A 21,864-nucleotide genomic window follows, 5' to 3' on the forward strand; every position below is an offset into this window, starting at 1 on the left:
AAAGTCGTGATATGTTCTAAAAGGACAGCATTCAGTACTTTTTGTTTCCCTATACATGGAGTCGGTCAGCATTTTAGAAATGTCTATCACTTCCAACTGCATGGACCAACCGAGTGTTTAATCCATATCTGTAGTTCCTGTTTTCGGCTCCTTGTTTTTCAGATCAGTTAAGAAACAGCTATCAGATCGGTTATGATGGCTCCCTTAGAATCATCTACGCCAGTGGCCTTGACTCACACTACCAGACAGAGCCCCACGTTCTGGCCGGCACGGCTAATCCGACAGTTGCCAAAAGAAACATGAGTCTTCCTGGTGAAAACGGTCAAAATTTGGTCGAGTGGAGGTTCCGGAAAGAGCAAGCCCAAGGAAAAGTCAACGTCTTTGGTCGGAAGCTTCGGGTAAGCCAGTGTCAGAGAGTAGGTGATGGCCGTCCAGCCGTCCGTGTCCCCGAGGGGGGGCCTAGCGCTCATCCCCTCCTCATCCTCATCTGCCCAGAACCAAATGCAGGGCGGCGCCTTCCCTGCCAGCACGAGGTATAGGCAGCTGTCAGGCCGTTAGGTCATTCGTAATAAAAGCCAACTGTTGGAGAAAAGCTTTTCCTCAGTGTGCCTGGGGTTAAAAATCAGTTCTTCCCTGAGAAATCAGGCAGTTGCATGGAGCACAGACCCAACTCTCCTGGATGTCAGTCCATTGTTGTTTTACTAATATTATCTTGATCATCTTATACTTTTCCTTTAGCCACTCAGTAAAGATTGATGGCTTCCTAATGTGGGGATGAGGATAAATAAGAGCTTAAATATTGAAAGTTTTCCAAGTCATAAAGAGATGGGCTGGCCATTGAAAAGCGGATTCTTTCTTTGCATTCTCAATATTTTTAGAGTATAGAAAATATATTCACATGGAAGAATATCAGTGGCAGAACCTAAGTGCTGCCTCCTCGCTATTGATTTATATTGTGTTTATGAGAAACACAATGATATTTCTGATTATGCTCGTGTAATTGATCTTTGCAAAATGTTCTCCACCTTACCTTGTTGGGTGGTTTCTTTTTCCCTCCCTCACACTGTGAACCAAGTATATCGAGAAGGCAAGCTGTGATTTATGACAGCTGTCTGGTAGAGACAACACAGATTAGGTACTAAAACACAGGCTACACAAAACCACCTTCAGACACTATAAACTGAACTGATTCATTCTTTCTATTAGCAAACAGATTTTAGTTTATCAGATGAATGGAGATGACTATTCCTAAAAATACTTCCCCTTGCCATTTAAAAAAAGGACTGAAAGTCAAGGAGAGAGAACAAAACATGGAGCATACCATTAATGTCCTTTTTCCTGCACCAAAAATGGTTAAATTATTATCATAAGAGGCCAATATGATTTACCTTGACAGTCCTTGAGGGTAAGAAACAGCTACTATATATTATCTCTGGCTATTTCCAAGAAATAGAAATAAAGGAATCAAGGATCACTGGATCACATACAGCCTGTATCCAACTTCCAGGTTACATTCTGATTTCACTTCAATTTCAAGGCAGGTGTTTGGGACTCTAAATACGTGACCTTCTGGAACCAGTGCTGTGCGCTCCCCCCTCCCCCATCTCCCAGGCTGCGGGAGCCAGGATGCCCTAACTCCAAGCCACCTGGCTCCGGAATTGTGGCAGGCAAGAGCTAGGGGACACTGGAGAGGGGCTTGTTCAGAGAGAGAAGTGAGGAGGAAAAGCAAGAGAACCCTAGAGGGAAGAGCAACAGTAGAGTTGAAAGTAAAGTGACAGGAGAGGAAACCAGCTCCTGGTTGTTTCCCGTCCCTTTCCTAGGGTTGGTCTGTTGCCCGAGGAGACCCCAGCTCCCCGCCTTTCCCTCTCCTGAACCTAGGAATCTGTGGTGGCTGCCCCATCTACTACTTCTTTCCAGGACCCCTGCTTCCTTGGGCCATTGCAATCTGGAAGCTAGTTCACAGGCTTTATCTTATCCAGCTCTCCCTATAATGGGCATGATGCACGTGGACATGTGTGCATGCGCGTGCACGCACACACACACAGAGTCACACCTACCCTCAGACACAGGACTTCCTTCACCAAAAGGTACAAAGATGCTGTTCACATTTGTGCTCCTCATTCCACACACCAGAGAAGACACAGCATTAACTAGAATTCCAGGAACAAGGGTTCTAGATCAGGCTCCACTTTTTGCTAATAATAAACCTTATGGGAAAATCGTAACATCTCTGAAACCTGTTTCCTTATGTATATCATGATAATCCATATAGGATATAAGTAATATAATAATATTATCAAGATAATATCATAACATTATGACATTATAATATGGACATTATATAGGTCATTGACAGACGCTTCATCACATAGACAATACACGGGATACAGATAATGGATAAATACAATTTTACCCTGCCCTGCCTGCACGTCACACAATTGTTACAGAATCAAATGAGACAATGTGAAAGTACTTTACAAATAAAAGGCATGATTATATATTCCCTAACCGTAACCCGGAGACTCTCTACCACATAGGCATATGTTAGGCATTTACCCATGCAGCGGGAAATAGGAGAGAGCCCTTTAGCACACTGGTTAGGAGAACAAGGGAAGAGTGTGGGACGCGCTTTGCTCGGAAACTGACCGCAGAATATGCTGCCTTCTCTTCTTTGAGACAAGCTCTAAGCGTGTCCTCTGTTTCTTTGTAACATGGCTTTTCTAGGCATAAAAAGAAATCAGGAAGAGTAGAGGAAAAGATGAAATCCTATCTTGTGTCTCTGGTTCTCTGCCTGATTCAAAATGAAGCAGATACCTCACTTTGGGGGAAGAAAAGACAAGAGAGCACAAGCATGGCTGTTAGTTTCTTCTAAATAGTGGGCCCACAATGCCTCGGCAAGTCGTTTCAGAGAATGCCCTGTTTAAAGTAGCCTGTTCAGGGCGCCTGGGTGGCTCAGTTGGTTAAGCGATTGCCTTCGGCTCAGGTCATGATCCTGGAGTCCCGGGATCGAGTCCCGCATCGGGCTCCCTGCTCGGCAGGGAGTCTGCTTCTCCCTCTGACCCTCCTCCCTCTCATGCTCTCTGTCTCTCATTCTCTCTCTCGCAAATAAATAAAAATCTTAAAAAAAATTTAAAGTAGCCTGTTCAGCCACACTGGGAGGAGATTTCCAGCTGATACGTGCGATTGCTCTCATAGAGACAATGCCAAGATCACAAGGGAGGGTTTCTTACTTTCAAGATAAGATTGGATGTGCCGGCTTTGACTGCTAATTTCATTCCTCTGTGGTTCTAAGGGAGAAATTCTAGGGAGAGAGTGATGATAGGAAAACCTGGCTTAAGGACTGGACCGGAGTCTGCCAAAAGAGGGAAGAGAGGTGAAGGGTGGGGGGGCAGGGGGGGAAGGACCGAAGGCCCGGGAGGCACACTGGATCAGTACTCACCTGCATCCCACCCTTTCCTGAAACAGAACATTCCCTCGCTTACCTTTATTTCCTAGCAGAAACTTCTTTTCATTCTTAAGGTATTTGCCTAAATTCAGCGAGCTGCCTGACACAGAGTGGGTCCTCAAATATTTATTCAGTGAATGAACGAGGAAAAGCCAGCCTTAAAATACGGATTATCTCACTGCATCTAGGTCCAAGGGAGAAACTGTATGGATAGCACTTCCTTGCAAATGTTTGACTGCTATACACAAACCTAACTCTAAATAGATGATGGATCTATAAGAGAACACCAGATATTGTAGTTTAAGGTTTTTTAAAGCAAAGAGTAGAAAAGGAAAACTAACAAGGAACTAGCAACATGGAAAGCATTTGCTCTGAAAAGTGCATTAAGAGGAAAGGGAAATACAGTCAGGAGTCACAAGCAAATGAAATGGTGAGAGATGTGGGAAAGCATTGCAAACTAAAGATTAGACATTTCCAGAGCTCACTTGTTGGTGGCTAAGTTGGAAAAAAAAAAAAAAAGACACAGGCATAAAAATTTCTTGTCTTTCTCTTGTTTGGTAAATATTCCTTGTTTTTTTGTCAGTGATGGACTTTGGAACCAGCCTTTCTTCAGTTATAAAAAAAAACACTGCTATGGCATTCTAAAAAGAAAAATGTATCTTCTAAACTTGCTCAGAATTCAGATGCGTACAGGAAAAAAAATCAGTGAATCACTTAAAAAAAACAAAATTCTCAAAATTTGAAAGCCAAAAGTGTGTTTTAAAGGCCTACATGCATATGATAGCGTACTTGAAGCTCATTCTGCGAGTCACGTTCGCGTGCTGTGCTGCTCCTCACTCGGAGCCGAGCGGCGCGGCCCGCAGTGGGATGGTGCCTTGTTATTAGCCCTGGCTGACATGCAGAGAGACACAAAACCGTCTGCAACCAGCTGATGTTCCAACAGGGACACAGGGGAGTCGTGATGTTGACCGAGTGTACTGGGTAATGAGCCAGCCCTTCCTCACTTCCCTCCGTAACATTCCAGATACATGAATATAATCTGATGGTGCCTGATGTCTTTAAACATAAAGGCGTTGTTTAACATCTTTACACCTTAGTTTTTCAAGCATTCTGGAGGGAAGATGATCACTACCCCCGTTCCCATATCCAAGGGATGCTGTGATCTCCTCACAGTCATGCTGGACATGATCTCTGAAAATAGGGACTCTGCATGCTTGCTTAAAAGAAATGCTGTATATCACAAAGGACTTCATGGTGATCTCTTCTCCAAACACAACATTTGGGTTCATTTTTATATAGCTGGAGGTACAGTAATGATCTAAGGTTTTTCATCTTAGATGAACTATTCAATTTAAATTGATATTTTTTATATTAAAACTATTTATTAAAAGGCAACTGGGACATGGAACAATGCCAGGACTTTGTGAAAAAAAAAAAAAAGCAGTAGAAACATTGCCATAATTTCATAAAGGTACAGTTAAGTAGGGACTGTGTCCTAGAATGGAAATGTCCCTTGACTTCTGCACTTTGTTTATAATACCCGAAGGAGAAAGTTTGGGCGTGTATGGGAAGAACAGAGGAGACAAAAGATCTATTCGTATCTTTTGAAATTTTACATATTCAGTAACAATGACTGGTATCTGGAAACAATCCGAAAACGGCTGAAACCTTGGCTCGTGTTTTGGGAATGTGGGGGGAAACAGCCACATGCTAATTCTTTCATTGCTCTGATCTGAGGATGCAAGAAAGGCATTGCACCCGCGTTTGTCTGGATAAAAAGGAAAATTGGAACTTGTACCCAGATGTTCAGTATCCCAGCGCTTCTAGATGTTTCCATGTGGCAGCATGTTGGGTATGGTGGCGCACAGAGCGGCTACCACGTGATTCTCTCCTGGATGCTTTGGTGTTGCGTAGCCATATCCACGAACCAGAGGAAGAGGAGGGCGGCAGGGTGCAGGCAGTGGGAAGAAGGGGCCCCGGGCTGCTCTTTGCCCAGCTCCCTTTAATACCCACACAGTCGGAGCAGGCCTACAGTCCAATCTGCCGCCCAGATTGCTCATGCTCTAACGAGAGGCAGCACTGCAGAGAGCAGGGGTGGTTAAGGAAGGCAATAAAGAGTTGAAATACAAATTAAAATGAATACAAAGTAAAACGCAAACAGACGGGGCAGTCCTGCAGGCCGCACAGTCCTTGGAAGCTGCACAGGCAGTCCAACGGGGCTGGCGCAGCCTGGAAAAACCTACAGAGGGAGAAAAGAGGGCAAACCTAAACATTCAGAGGTGGTTGTTTTGTTTTGTTTTCTTTTAAATCACAATCAGAGAAATACGTTCAAGAACCATAGGAAACCATTTAAATCATGCAAAACCTCATCCTAAGGCATCAAAAATTTTGTGCCAAGATAAGCTGAAGAAGAGCTGGATCCTGCCAGTTGGCTGTTGAGTTCATTTGATAACAAATCAAATCTTCCTACAGGCTTTAAAGTAGGTATTTGTAATACTAGCCAGCAGCTTCTTTTTGGGGTCCGCAAAGCATTCTGCAAGCCTAACCTCGTGAAGTTCCACGAATTCACAAAAGGCAGGGACTAACATGCAGGCGTTTCCACATGGGAGAACGGAAGCTCCGAAAGCCTCGAGTGGGCCAGGCAGAATTCGGTCAGATCGCTGACAGAGCCTACAGCCTCTCGCCCGAGCACCTCACAGATGGACAGACAGCTTCAGAGGGGCCAAAGCCCAAAGTCATGCTGCCTCTAGACCCTGTCAGGTATGGAGATGGGGCTCCTTGAGTCCCGGGCTCCTCCCCGCAGTGCACCCACACGCACACCTTACACACCAGATTCTGCTGTGGCAACCAGCTGGATCTGCAAGGACAGAACCGGAACATTAAGATCTCCGGATTGCCCTCCAGGGCTCTACCCTTTCTCAGTTTCTGTGACTTGTCTGGGTGCTTTTTTGCCTCCAACATCACCTAGTTCACTCCATGGACTTTTTGGTAAACCTTTCCATACCTTTCCATGGACATTACGGTACTCCCCTTGAACCACTGATTGGAAAAGTTTAAGCTTAAAGAGTATCTTTTCATGGGGCTTGGTTAATGTCAAGAATAGAATGCACAGATTAGTTTTATCCCAGAGTTTACATAAATACACATGCATATTGTGTATGCACATACACGTCAGTGTGGATGTCCGTGCGGAAGTGGTGTGCGTGCTTATGTGTATATAACCGATCAGCTGCAGCTGTCCGCTTTGAAAGTTCTAGCTAAGACATGGTCATGTAAAATTCAGATTTTCCTGTTTAATGTTTAACAGTCCAATAGTCTATGCAGATTTTTGGTGTGTCCAGGCTATCACCGTCTGAAAGCTCCTGTCTTGCTACAGAAAATCCACTCTTCAGGGTCCTCAGTACGCTGCGGACTGTTTCTAAAGTAGAGTGTAACCACGGCCACGTTTCCTTTGCAGTAACGAGTGCTGGTCTGTATGAGCCTTGGATCCCAGACAGTAACAGCCAAGTGTAGTCAGAGATTCTGGACATGGCACAGAGCCACACGGACACCCGATTACAACAACGTGGTGCTAGATCTGTACCCTAAGCATAATTGTCGGACCCTGTAGATGTGGGAGTGAAGTATCTGAGGTCCCTGCCAGTTAACCAGATGTTATTAAAGGGAAGGGCATTCTAAAAACTTGTGACATTTCAGCACGGGGCCAAAAGCAATGATCATGTTTGTAACCTCCTGCTATTTAGACTCATTAATAATTTACTGTAATGTGGGTTCCAACTTCTACTTAACTATTCTTCAAAGGGCCAGAGTCACACTTACTGCTTTTATTTAATAGAGCCATGATTAATCTACTAAGCAGTTATTGTCCAGTGTCTTACAGAGGGAGGGGCTCTGAGTAAGTTACAGAGATGTCATGTTGACCACCTTCATATCTTCTGAACAGACTTTAAAGCAAATACATTTTGGTATTTTTCTTATCAGTTGCTTAAGTTTACAACATTTAATTGAAGAGGTTTTGAACAAATGCCAGGCTTCTCTTTCTGCTTAATAAAACCTTTTAAAGGAGCTGTTAATCTACTGCCTTGCACTTGTACCCAAGAAGTTGCTAAATTAATTTACTGACAAAGAGAATCAATCATCATAAATGGTGTTGAAACAATAGCAGGGCCTCTGAAGAGTAATAAAGGACTGGCATTGGAATAGCATGATTCATGTTATCATCCTGTTTGTGTTGTAACAGGTTAACGGCAGAAACCTCCTTTCAGTTGACTTTGATCGAACAACAAAGACAGAAAAGATCTATGATGACCACCGTAAATTCCTGCTGAGGATCGCCTATGACACGTCAGGGCACCCGACTCTCTGGCTGCCCAGCAGCAAGCTGATGGCGGTCAATGTCACCTACTCGTCCACCGGCCAGATTGCCAGCGTCCAACGGGGAACGACGAGCGAGAAAGTGGATTACGATGGCCAGGGGAGGGTCGTGTCTCGGGTCTTTGCCGACGGTAAAACCTGGAGCTACACATACTTGGACAAGGTATGCCCGCACGGTGAGAGTCAGAGGAGGGGAGCCATGATCAGTATTTTTCAGCAGTCGCGCAGGGCACTGTGGGAGAGGAGAACGCGGGGCATGTGCTGGGGCTCCATTTATTATTCTAAGTATCAGTATGCAAGTCGCATTGGTACAGCGGGTGATGAATTTCTGCATTAGCCAAGTAGTTTCTCCTTAGTTAAGTTCTACCTGAGACCCTTTTAAGTGATGTATGCCGCAAACAAACAAGCAATAACGCTGTCCACCTGCCAAGTTTCTACATCGACAACATTCACAAGTTAGACCTTGAGCATGTAAGTCGTTAGGAAATAACCTCCGTGCTAGCTCTTTCATTTAGGAAGGAGCCTACGTTAGCTCAGTGGAAGCTGTGAGTGTCGTGTTGTCGCTAGCAGAGCTTCCACATAACCGTAAAAAGCACGGAGATCCCATTTATGCATTATTAACCTAAAGAGGCTATTATTTAGGAAGCCACATTTCAGGCACTCTGTGGCATCTCTCCTTTCTTGTGCATATAAAAGGTGTAAGCATCCCCACTTAGGCTTTCCCCCCTCCTTAAGCACTAGGTACGATACCAAAAAAGACTTAAAGTTACCCGTGTGCAAAATGCTCGGTCGCACTCTAAGAGGTTTGGGATGGTGACTGTGGCCCAAAGGGATGAAAGCAACAGAAAAGGGACAGGGAACCGGCCACCTCCCTGCCCTTCCCTACTGAAAAAAAGAGAACCCGCCAAAGAGCATATTCGTGGGACGTTCATTTGCCCTTGAGCCAAGCATCAGCCCTAGGGAAGGGTTCTGTTTTGAGTCCCAATGCCTGTCACACCTCAGAGCATGCCACCAGCAGGCAGGCAGCAACCCAAGTTACAAACACAGCGATTACTGCCTCCAGCCCTTACGTGCATCGGCCAGAGTGACCTGGAATGCAAGTCCGCGCCACTGTCGCTCACACCGTCATCCGCACTCACCTCACACTGTCTTGTTCTTCATGAGAGGCCTTCTGCACAACTCCTCAGTCTACACCTAGCCCCACTGCCCGGCAGTTATCCCGTCTACGTCTAGATGGCCTCGACACGGACTAGCCTTCCAGAGAACCAGCGGCAGGTTCAGAGCTCACCACAGATGCCTCCCAACTCTGGAATGCTTCCCCTACTTGCCAGTCTCTTCTCTCGCAAACCTGCTCATCTGCTCTCCTTCGAAGAGACTCACCCTTGAGACAGTGGACTGGCCCACTGGGTGACAGTTCCCCTCCACACTAATCCTCACACTCGACAGTTACTCCGCTGGTGATTTGATGAGAGACCACAGAGGAAGCCCTCCTACGCACATCCCTTCCTGGGAGCAAGTCCTCGTGCCTGGAAAACACTTCACCCTCCAACCTAACAAGCCCCAAGACAACTTCCTCCTGAAGAAACTGGGAGTGGGTCCCCACTTCATCCTGGAACGCTTTTCCCAATGTAAATTAAGTACATTACAGAGAAGTGTAACAGAAATACCCAGACCTTAAAAACTGACAGTAGTGATCATAATGTCATGGGAGAGTGTTTAAAAGGAGACAAAGGGCATGTCATTGATAAGAGCCACTAACTACCAGCAGTAACTGAGGTCACATTCATATATCATTGGGGATCAGAAAAGCCAGCAAGTATTTTCATCATCTCTCCCAAATCCCTAAAATCCACCCAAACCATTTCCATTTCCTTGCTAGGATAGGCACACTAAACCAAAACCTATTCATAGCGGAAGTAGTAATATTTTACTATCATCAGATGTGATTTTAAATGACTACACAACTAGGTACTAATTCCTGTGAATTCAGCAATAATCCAACTTGGCACAGTGCAAACTATTAGGAACAATTCTCAAGACATCTACTAGACAGCCAGCAGACAGACTGCCCCTAGATATGCCCACAGAGGAGACTCTGCAGAACCTGGCTTGCAGGCTGCTTTCAAAGATGGTGCACGGTAAAGAGAAAGGGAACGAGCCTTGGACAAGGGATTATGTGTTTCTCTGGCGAAAGCAAAGCATACGTCCCAGGAGGGCGCCTAACACACGCATCCTTCCAGATCTGCCATCACTGCGTTTGGTCTAACAGGGTTGGGGGGAAGCTTCCTCAAAGGAGAGAATCACCTGTGCTCTGTATTACTATTGAGCTGTATTATTCACTATTGAGCCTCAGGGTTGAGCTTCTCATGCTGGTCTAATAAATGATTGTCTTGTGTCTTTCTGCAATTACTTGCAAAATAAGCAGAACTCATTTTAATTTATATATTTATTCACTGCGTTATTTAGCACCAAAGTAGAACGTAGCCCAGAAACCATTCTTACAGCAGCTGAGACACTAATCAGATTTGGTACTCACTAAAGGAAATTTCAAAATGTAGATTTTATTGCCATTCCAGATGACAGGTAAGAATTTGCAAACAAACAAACAAAACCCGTACCTGGATCCATATTTCAATTAAGGGCCTTTACAGCTCTCACTCACCGTGTGATTTAGCAATGTTTGTTGACGTTGATGCTTTATATACACATTATCCATTTTTGAGTAATTTTATGTCTCTTCTTCATAAAGTAGTATTTTGAATGCTTTGCTCCTCCCCCACATGCACTGGAAATTAAAACATGATTTGAGTGGCTCTTCAATCAAATGAGGGGGAAAAGCCACCTTCCTAAATAATTGCTAATTATGGATAGGATTGCTTTTCCCATATGCTGTTTTCTCCCTGAAATATTGTCTTTAAAGCAGCTTTGCCCATGCCTGTATCATGACTTACCCACATCTATCGACAATCTGCTGCTTGGCTGTGAATGCCTAGAAAAAGAATGGTACAATCATGACAAGTGGCACATTAGGAACCTCGAGCCACTAACTGCAGAACCCCTCACAATGAAGCATCCAAGCAAATTAGGCAGGGAATCGTGAACATGTAAGGTCAAGGATAACTCAATTAAAATGAAAATAATTTTCTCAAGCAAACTGTTTCTGTGTACTTTCTGCTTTTGCCCCCCTGCCCCGCCCACAAATATTGAACAACAGTCTGTTCTGTCTTTCCAGTCCATGGTCCTCCTGCTTCACAGCCAGAGGCAATACATCTTCGAGTACGACATGTGGGACCGACTGTCGGCCATCACCATGCCCAGCGTGGCTCGCCACACCATGCAGACCATCCGGTCCATCGGCTACTACCGCAACATTTACAACCCCCCCGAGAGCAACGCCTCTGTCATCACGGACTACAACGAGGAGGGGCTGCTTCTGCAGACGGCCTTCTTGGGGACCAGCCGGAGGGTCTTGTTCAAGTACAGAAGGCAGACCAGGCTCTCCGAGATTCTATATGATAGCACGAGAGTCAGTTTTACCTATGACGAAACAGCGGGAGTCCTCAAAACGGTAAACCTCCAGAGCGATGGTTTTATTTGCACCATTAGATACAGGCAAATTGGCCCCCTGATTGACAGACAGATTTTCCGCTTTAGTGAGGATGGGATGGTAAATGCGAGATTTGACTACAGCTATGACAACAGCTTTCGAGTGACCAGCATGCAGGGTGTCATCAATGAAACGCCACTGCCCATTGATCTCTACCAGTTTGATGACATTTCTGGCAAAGTGGAGCAGTTTGGAAAATTTGGAGTTATATATTATGATATTAACCAGATCATTTCCACGGCTGTAATGACTTATACAAAGCACTTTGATGCCCATGGCCGCATCAAGGAAATTCAGTATGAGATATTCAGGTCACTCATGTACTGGATTACAATTCAATATGATAACATGGGCCGGGTAACCAAAAGAGAAATCAAAATAGGGCCCTTTGCCAACACGACCAAATATGCTTACGAATATGATGTTGATGGACAGCTCCAAACAGTTTATCTAAATGAAAAGATCATGTGGCGTTACAACTATGACCTGAATGGAAACCTCCATTTACTGAACCCGAGTAACAGTGCCCGTCTGACACCTCTTCGCTATGACCTGCGAGACAGGATCACCCGCCTCGGGGATGTTCAGTATCGGTTGGATGAAGATGGGTTCCTGCGTCAAAGAGGCACAGAGATCTTCGAGTACAGCTCCAAGGGGCTTCTGACTCGGGTTTATAGTAAGGGCAGCGGCTGGACAGTGATTTATCGTTACGACGGCCTGGGAAGGCGCGTATCTAGCAAAACCAGTCTGGGACAGCACCTGCAGTTTTTTTATGCTGACTTAACTTATCCCACGAGGATTACTCATGTGTACAACCATTCAAGTTCAGAAATTACTTCTCTCTATTATGATCTCCAGGGACATCTCTTTGCCATGGAAATCAGCAGTGGGGATGAATTTTACATTGCGTCAGATAACACAGGGACACCGTTGGCTGTTTTCAGTAGCAATGGGCTTATGCTAAAACAGATTCAGTATACTGCATATGGTGAAATCTATTTTGACTCCAATGTTGACTTTCAACTGGTAATTGGATTTCATGGTGGCTTATATGACCCACTCACGAAATTAATCCACTTTGGAGAAAGAGATTATGATATTTTGGCAGGACGATGGACAACACCTGACATAGAAATGTGGAAAAGAATTGGGAAGGACCCAGCTCCTTTTAACCTCTATATGTTTAGGAATAACAACCCCGCAAGCAAAATCCATGATGTGAAAGATTACATCACAGGTAAGCGGTTTGTTTTTTTTTTCCCTTTCCAAGTACTGAATTACTTTAATCCTTATATGACTACACACAATAACGGGAGTTGCTTTCTTTAGCCTGACACTTTACTCCTGCAAAATCAAATGCCTAGCCTTGTAAATGTGTCTATTTCTCTGTGGAACCATAGAGAAACCAGAAAGGGAAACTGAGGCATGGTTTGTTACTTCCTATTCTGTATCCAATGCCCAAGGCCACAATTTTCTGAAATGACATGGAATCCAGTCACTTAAGCAAGGGAGGTAACATGGGGGTGTGGAAAACAGGATGAACTTGGAGCCCCCAAACTGGAACTCCAATCCCAACCCCTCTCCTGTAAGTCGTGTGGCTTTAGAGACAAGTCAGAATTTTTTTTTAAGCTGTTTCCTTAACAGTGAAATGGGGAGAATAATGCCTCCCTTAATGGTATAAAATATATGCAATTCTACTTTAATTACTAACTCCCTTACAACTGTGTAACGTTGGTTTTTCTTTTATACGCGTGTGAAGTTCTAACGGAGCAGTCATGAAACACGGCAAAGTGCGATTCACCGTCTCATTCCCGGGATGTTTAACTCTCCACCACCATCACCTCAGGACAATAAAGGAACAGTTTCTCCCACCACTTGCTTAGCCAGCGGATCCCGTTTCTGTTTTCACTACCGTCTGTGCGTGGTGGCCCTACTAATAGACACGCACTAATTTTTCTGCCCGTGGGGGGGTAGTAAGACCTTTCCAGGTTTGGGGCATGATGTGATTGAAACCTCTCATCCCACTTCTGCCACCACAAAACCACCAGGATGAGAGAGACACAGTCTTTGCAAGCACTGCTCTGGCTCACTTTCGTTCCTGACTTCTCCACTCATCCTCCACCGCGTGGATTCTGAATCCTTCTGCCCCCACCTTCCTTTCCTGAATTACATACCATATGAACCTCTCTACCACATGTATGCTTCCTGGAGGAAGGTTCTTTCCTGTTTTCTTTTTTGTTCTTGTTTTTGGTTTGGTTTGGGGTTCTCTGTTTTGTTTTGGCTTGTGTTAGGTCCTCCTTCAGGCTGTCTCTTTTCTTGCTCAATATTTGAGGCATAGTGAAATGCCTCTTTTCTCGATTCTTGGTACAGTTCTCAAAACACTGCCCCCTGTTCACTTCGCATCTGCTTCCTGCTTTCCCAGACTGCCAAAAGCTTGTCATAGCTCTCCTCCGCGTGAACCAGCTGAAACTCGCTTCTTTCACAGTCCTGGTTCAGCAACACCCTCATGGTGTTCTCCTTCAGCTTACTCAATACACATCGGCATCTGAGTCCCATTATTTTGGCGATGCTTTTCAATACTTAAGACCCTGTGATCTTTTTTTTCTTTTACTGTTACACAGACATTGTTCATAGTAGGAGAACCTTTGCCCCCAACACTACCATTCAGGAGAATTTTCTCCAAAACATAAGACCCCCTGTAATCTTCTATGTACTCACACACACACACACACACACGCACACCCCCAAAAAAGTATCACTCTCTATTCTACATGATGAACTTGGGATTTCTCTCTCCCACCACCACCACCACTCCTCCTTTTAAAAGAGGGAGAATACCACCGCTTCTATAGCCATATGATGTTTGGACAGAGGGCCTGCCAGCCTGGTGATGAGGTGAAGTTTGTGCCCTAGAGGAGGAAATAGGACGCAAGTGGCTCTCCCATCATTCTGACAAGCAGTTTACCACTAGTTATTTAAGAGGTGTTGACAGGGCTGCCTGAAAGGCGGGAAAGCCCACAGCTCCTGAATCCATCCTTTCCTAGCAATGTGGACTGCAGGGAATGCCATAGCAGCAGTTTCTGAAAAACATCAAAGGAGAGATGGAACAGCATAAAATATATGAGGTGAAATGCAATTTCAAATTTTCCAGCAATGTGCTTAATATATAAAATAATCTACACCCAACTGTACTCATAAAGCTGCTAGCCTGCTGAGTCGTTCTGTAACATTATAACCTCCAGAATAGAATAAAAGCCTTATTCTGTGCTTAATGGCTTTCGGAGTCACGTGGCAATATTTTAAAATACCATTTTAAAGGTCTCCAGGTTCTCTCCCCAAAAAGTTCGTCCCCACCTGTGCACAAGTGAGCCTTTGAAGTCATAGCTGATGGTAATCAGAACTTCTGTGCCCTTGGCCAGTTCTGCCAGTTTTCAGCATTCATCTTTGATTAAGAATCAACTCTTGATTTTAATTCTCTCAATTTAGGGTTTTTATTAATAGAAAATGGGTTGTGGAAGCTGCATATCCTTGGGCAATCGCTTTTGAAAGCTAATAACACACAGCTCCTATTTAAGACCAGTCTTGACTAACTACCAATTCCCTTTGTTTACTCCAGCTGCGGCTCTTTCATGCTGCTGTGCATTATTACCACCACCTTTTACCACTTACTTCTAGCACAGGATGCACCTTCGCACGTGTGACAGTTTATCCAGTCTCAGTGAGCAGCTACGGGGCTGTGTTTTCCGTAGTCCTTGCCATAGCTCCATTATGGAGGCTAGCGGCTTCAAGTCCGAGGATAGAGAGTGGGGTCTGAATTAGAGAATGAAGGCAAGCATGGACTCCTCTTCAGGTTGCTGTTTGTGAATTTGGGGGTTTCTTAAAGGTAAGAATTTAAATGTATGAAAGCACAAAATAACTCTAACACCGTTCATTTTGAACATTCTCCTAGATGTTAACAGCTGGCTGGTGACATTCGGTTTCCATCTGCACAATGCTATTCCTGGATTCCCTGTTCCCAAATTTGATTTAACTGAGCCTTCTTACGAACTTGTAAAGAGTCAGCAGTGGGATGATATACCGGTAAGAACAAAAAGTCAAAGTGTGAAAGAGTGATAGATGGCTTTCCTGTGTCGTATTTACCCATTTAACCAAACTGCCCTTGTGAAAGCTGGACCACAGACCGGTTTTTAATATTTTTTTGACTCTTTTAGGGTAGAAAAACATCGCATTTCTGTGCAGCAAAGCAGGGGCCTGTTAAACAGGCTTAAATTTGTTTTTAGTGATGCTAATAAAAACATAAAAAGACATTATCAGAAGGTAATAAAATGAGGGAGCTCATTTTTGAGCGCAAGCTTTCTACAGAGAACCCCCGTGAAAGCACATTTTATAGCACTTGGGACCTCAAGGCAAAGATACTATAAACAGGAGGGGAGGGGATTCATATTACAAATTAGCAGCCCACAAACAATGCCGCAAAGTTCAACTTCTTTAAAATCTGAACAGTGTTTCATGGGAACAGATTGAAAATAAAAATAAAATGTCCTCTGATAAAGCTCCATCTGCAACTAGGTGTTTATAGAATTTTCCTGAAAATAACATTTCAGGAGGCCTATAATTGTTCTGAGAACTAAAATAAAAGAAAAAGAACGGAAAATTGCAAAGTCAAAGCTGCCATTTCAGAAAATGGCCCTTTTAATTCCTGCCATTCAGAGATCAGAAAGGAATGTACAACAAAACACTAGAATTTCTAGCTTAAAGCAAGAATAATTAAAGATCAAGAAATTGGGTTACCCCATAATGATAAGGAGAAGAGAGGGCAGAGTTTCTTAGAAAGATTAATTTCTCCCCCCCTTGAGCAATTTCCTGTAATTTCAGTGAATACAAAGAGAAAAGGCAATCATGGCCGAAACACACACACACAACACACACGCCAATACCTCTCTTTTCTGGTATAGGTTTCATACCTCACAGAACAATTCCTTCTCCAAGATGTCACCTTTCCATTTAAGAAGCAAAACCCATCAAGTTTCCAAGGTCTGGGAGCCATTTTAACATTTCCAATTGCAAACATATCTACGCTGATAAAGTGTCATGAAGACACACTGAAGTTTCCCAGTGCATTTGAACAGGCACGTCCTTACGGTGTCTGACTTTCCAACATGTCTGCGAACACTTAAGTCTTACTGTACAAGTGGATTTGCCCACTTTCTCCCTAGGCAGCCTCCTAAATGTGGTTCAAGTCCTCTGTCAAAGAGAAGCGCACCATAAGGACAGCTTAGGGAATTCCCCAGCAAAGACACTGGAGGCTGCCCCAAGCGCCGAAAAACAAATGTTTCTTTCACTGCTGCCGATGAAACAGATGTTTTGGGGGAAACACTGGACAGACAAACATCCGGCAGTAGAAGAAATGGCTGAGTTCAGATGTCCTCAATTTAAAACGCTTGCCAGCGTAGATGGTCCACCGTCCCTAAGTCTCCAAAAAAGTAAACGTTTTCCTAAAGTAATAAATACTCACCTCCCGCTGTCCCACTGTGCACTCAGCCCTGCACATTTCACTTGTGCCGGTAACAATGGCGAAATTTGGGTGGAAACTGTGTTTGCCGAAAGCACAGGAATTTCAAAGCATGTTAAGTAGGACGCGGTGGTCCCGCGCTGAGTACCCCCCAGCCTTTCAAACCCTCAGCCTGTGTTGGCTGCTTCCTCCCCGGGTTCCCATGGAAAAAGCCGCAGTGACCCTGAGAAACGGGGTTCCCCAAATGGGATGAGCGTGGGAAAGAGGCATCCAAAAAACAAAAGAGGAAAGCTAGAACCATTATTTTGCCCACGTCAGAAACTAAAAAGCTCTTAACTAATACATGATGGAGTCCCCTCTTTTTACGTTTCAAACCTCATTTGGATCAACTTGAGGGGAGGGGACCTCTGAGTGCCTTCCTCTACCCAGAGTTGTTTTTTGTTGTTGTTGTTGTTGTTGTTTTAAGCCTTTTCATCTCTAAAGAACCCACTGAGGTTTTCATAAATGCCTGGGAGCTCTCCACAGAAGGCCCCCCACCCTCCTCTTTTTTGGGTTGTTGTCAGGACTGGGCGCGCTGCCAGGAAGCCTGGCTCCCCGGCAACCAAGAGCTACAGATGTTCTCTAAACCGTCCTCCCCCCCCCCTTCTGTTTCGCTTTTCAGCCCATTTTTGGAGTTCAGCAACAAGTGGCGAGGCAGGCCAAGGCCTTCCTGTCCCTCGGGAGGATGGCGGAGGTGCCGGTGAGCAGGCCCAAGGGCGGCGGCGCGCCCTCGTGGCTGTGGTTCGCCACGGTCAAGTCGCTGATCGGCAAGGGCGTCATGCTGGCCGTGAGCCAGGGCCGCGTGCAGACCAACGTGCTCAACATCGCCAACGAGGACTGCATCAAGGTGGCGGCCGTGCTCAACAACGCCTTCTACCTGGAGAACCTGCACTTCACCATCGAGGGCAAGGACACGCACTACTTCATCAAGACCACCACGCCCGAGAGCGACCTGGGCACGCTGCGGCTGACGAGCGGCCGCAAGGCTCTGGAGAACGGCATCAACGTGACCGTGTCGCAGTCCACCACCGTGGTCAACGGCAGGACGCGCAGGTTCGCCGACGTGGAGATGCAGTTCGGCGCGCTGGCGCTGCACGTGCGCTACGGCATGACGCTGGACGAGGAGAAGGCGCGCATCCTGGAGCAGGCGCGGCAGCGCGCGCTCGCCCGGGCCTGGGCGCGCGAGCAGCAGCGCGTGCGCGACGGCGAGGAGGGCGCGCGCCTCTGGACGGAGGGCGAGAAGCGGCAGCTGCTGAGCGCCGGCAAGGTGCAGGGCTACGACGGGTACTACGTACTCTCGGTGGAGCAGTACCCGGAGCTGGCCGACAGCGCCAACAACGTCCAGTTCCTCCGACAAAGCGAGATCGGCAAGAGGTAACCCCCCGGGCCGGCTGCGGCGGACGGGCGGCGGCCCCCCGGCGCTGGGAGGCGGACCCCCAGCCGGGGCAGGGGCGCTGCGTTCCTCTCGAGCCTCAACCACACCCCCTGCTCGGATTTTTCTGTAGCACAATCCGAATCGGACTCTCCGGCACAGAAGAGCCTTCCCAGGAGAACGGACTGCTATTAAAAAAAAAGAAAAAGAAAGAAAGAAAGAAAATCCACAAAAAAAAAAAACAAAAACACACTTTTTTTTCTGAGTGACCTTAAAGGTGATCGGCTTTAAAGAATATGTTTACATATGCATATCGCTGCACTCAGTCGGACTGAAAGTATTAAAAGGAAAAATCAATAAGTGAAAGAAAGGAAAAAAAAAAAAAAAGGCCGAAACGTTTTGCGCGAGGCCATCCGTTCCTTCGAGGCACTGTATTTAACTAAGGTAGAAAATGCATACAGTGTTTCCAGATGTTACCGAATTGTCGACCTTTGCTTACAAGAAGTAGTCTCTCTGCATAGGATGTGATATCTGTCTCTGTTAATTTTAAAATGTGGGGCAAAATTACTGTTTATAGACATCCCAACTGCTTTCCCTGTGCTACTTTGTAAAAGGACGTTGGCACAGTGACTTCTGCTCTGGAGGGGATTTCATAATGGATTTTACAGCGCTAACGTGGTTTGCCTTGGGGGGGAAAAAAAACTGGCAAATAGAATCCTTGTCACTGATAAGCAAAGGAAACCCTGATTTTTTTGTAAATTATGTGAGACAAGTTGTTTATGGATTTTTATATGAATTACAATTTACTGTACATCAAATAATTAGTCTCAGAGGAGTTAATTTATGTAAAGTGTTTAAAAAGTTTATACTTAAAAATAAAATGATAAAAACGTGAACTGTGTGATTTTTTTAAAAGGATTGCACCTTTTGTTATCTGTTATAGCTGTACAGTATAAATTATTATATTGTAGAGATATAACGACTTATGCCTATAATGTCCAGAAGTGTTAATATTTTTGTATTAGGTTGAAAAAAAAATGTGCAACTTTCTATCACTAGATGGATAGGACAGTGCAATCCTAAGTGGGTGGCTAATCGGAGAACTGCTCCTTTCCCTTTCTTCTCTTTTTCATCAGGCTGGTGTCCTCAACCATTATCGACTGAGAGGCACAGTAGAAAACTAAGGCTGGTGGAATGTAGCAGAAGATATGAAAAAAAAAATTAAAATAAACTGGGCCGGAGAGGTCCTCTCTTGTCCCTAAAAGTCGAGGGGAGTTGATAGAATTAACCACAGGGTTTTTACTGTTCACCATTCCTTGAAGCTCCATTTCACGATGGAGGCGAGAGACCACATCAGATGCTCCGGGGAAACGTGCGTGAGAAGGAAAGGATCTCATGTAGTCATGACCGTAAACATGTGTCTTAAGATCTAGGCAAGATAGCAGAACCCGAGTAGCGGGGAGCGGGCCGGATGGGGAAGGTCAGGGTCCCTCTGCTAGTCTTGGGTTTGGACCGCCAGGTCACCAAGAGGGACACAAAAGGGAGACAAAAGCTCCTGTAAGCCCACACGACCCACCGGTCCTGGGAGCTGGTTTGAATGGGAGCCTCTGCTCTGTGTGGGGGAAGCGGGGGGGTGGCCCATCCAGCTGGAAGTGAAATGGCAGCCATGCCCTCCTGCACGCGTGGAGAGCGGGCCCGGGCACAGCGGCCATGTGCACTCCCGGGTCGGCCCAGCCGCTCTGGCAAATAAATCTCTTTTCGTGAGCACTAAATTCAGCCACAAAAATATTTTTAGAAAAATATTTCTCAGTTCATTGAGCTATAGTACACACTGTTTTCCTCTATGTATAATGGTGATAAAATATAGCAAGTGAACATGTCGTAAATATAAAGGTTCAAGTGATGTATTGAAAATACTTTTCTAACTGCTTTGTATGTATCACATACTCTAAATTGCACAGTAGGCGTGTTTATTAAACAGATTGGCTGGGAAAGTTTCAAAATAGCTGCTGAATTTACAGTATCAGAGCTATTACTGTCTTTGTGTATTTGGTAGAGCATACCGAAGTAATTAATCTTCTAATGAATGCTGATATTTTATTAGAATGAAAGCACAGATTAGCATTAATATTTTTTATCCTGGAAATCCTTTGGCAAGTATTACGAAGCCCCAATTTAGAAAACTATGAGATTTCAAACCACATAAACATGGCTCTGTTTTACATTTTATTTTTTAACTGTTAACTTAGGTGTTTGCAGTTCTGTTCGATGGAATTTCTGCAGGACTGTGTTTAGCATGCTGTTAAGTACTTTCGGTTGAAATAGGCTCTGAGTCTAAATTCTCAGAAATGTTTCTGATGTATTGACCGTGAAAAGCTTGTACCACATGCCAGAAGTGAAATCATAATCTTACCCTCCTCTCGACATGGACTGGTCCTTTAGGCTGGCACCGATAAATAACAGATTGGGAGTATCTCTTGGTGCTTATTTTAGATGAAGTCAGATCAACCCAATTAGTGTCTTGTTAGTAGGTATAATGAGCCTATTTCTTTCTAAAAAGACTTGTGATCTGGACATGCTTTTACAAGAAATAGTGACCTTGGGGAAATATGTAAACAAAAGACCTTTTTCTAAGAGTTGGGGGTGGGGGACTGTATAATGGAAAGAATTCGGTTACAAAAAAAAAAGAAATTGATATTCAAAGTATTTTAGGCAAAGCCAGTCAAAAATGCTTTCATGATATTTTGAGATGTAAATTTTGTCTGATTTGTATTGTTCTTTTCATTTGCCTTCTTAACTTTCTATGTGACCTGAATTTTCCATAACTTGACTATAGATTGCATCTAGGCATTCCAATAAAAGCCAACCCAATGTGTGCGTGTTTATATTTTTTTTAAATCGTGGGCTAGCCAGCGTGTGCTTTAGGGCAAAGGATGCAAAACAGATGCCTTGTTGGGGGTACTGATTCATCTGCAACCCAGTTGGTAATTTCTTTTTTTTTTTTTTTAATTTTTGTGTCCATTGGCCAGACTGCCAGCTCAGCATTGTGCACTTCACAGGGGACTCTTCCCATGGCCTACTTTAGAAAAACGTTAAATACACCCCCACAAAGCCAAACATTATCCCCGTAAAGAAGAATTAAAAAAAAAAAAAAAAACTGCCCATTACTGCTGGAAAACAGGCCTTGTTCCTGCGATCATGGCAATGAGTGCTTAATTAAAACACTTGATTAGAATAATCAGTTTAGGCCTGATAGGCTCCCAGCCTCCTGGAGATATCTAAATCTACATACAGCCCGGCTGATGGGGGGATGCTTAGGTCAGCAATTCCAGGCTGGAAGGCAGGGCTTTGATTTTAGTCTGAAAAGGCGGGCTTCATCACACTTGCTTTGTAGTGACAACATGTTGATCCAACAAGAATCAGGTCACTCCGCTTGGCAAACGGGTCTATTTTTTTTTTTTTTTCCTCCTCAAATTAGAGTCTAACGCGCTCCAACCGGGGAAATCCAGAAAAAC

General features: G+C 44.7%; 1 protein-coding gene across 3 annotated transcripts in view; it reads left to right on the plus strand.

Annotated features, from left to right (window-relative positions):
* LOC102739309 (teneurin-3) overlaps positions 1-21,224 on the plus strand; it is a 163,706-nt gene extending 142,482 nt beyond the window's left edge. For all 3 annotated transcript variants that reach the window (XM_081807280.1, XM_081807289.1, XM_081807295.1), the window contains 5 exons: positions 163-398; positions 7,686-7,982; positions 11,052-12,663; positions 15,376-15,506; positions 17,600-21,224. In XM_081807280.1, the coding sequence (XP_081663406.1) occupies positions 163-398; positions 7,686-7,982; positions 11,052-12,663; positions 15,376-15,506; positions 17,600-18,355 (3,032 nt within the window). In that variant the 3' untranslated portion in view covers positions 18,356-21,224. The remainder of the gene's footprint in view (positions 1-162; positions 399-7,685; positions 7,983-11,051; positions 12,664-15,375; positions 15,507-17,599) is intronic.
* The last annotated feature ends 640 nt before the right edge of the window (positions 21,225-21,864 follow it).

Source organism: Leptonychotes weddellii, chromosome 2 (assembly GCF_054177405.1).
Source record: "Leptonychotes weddellii isolate Sample4059 chromosome 2, ASM5417740v2, whole genome shotgun sequence".
NCBI classification, from domain to species: Eukaryota; Metazoa; Chordata; class Mammalia; order Carnivora; family Phocidae; genus Leptonychotes; species Leptonychotes weddellii.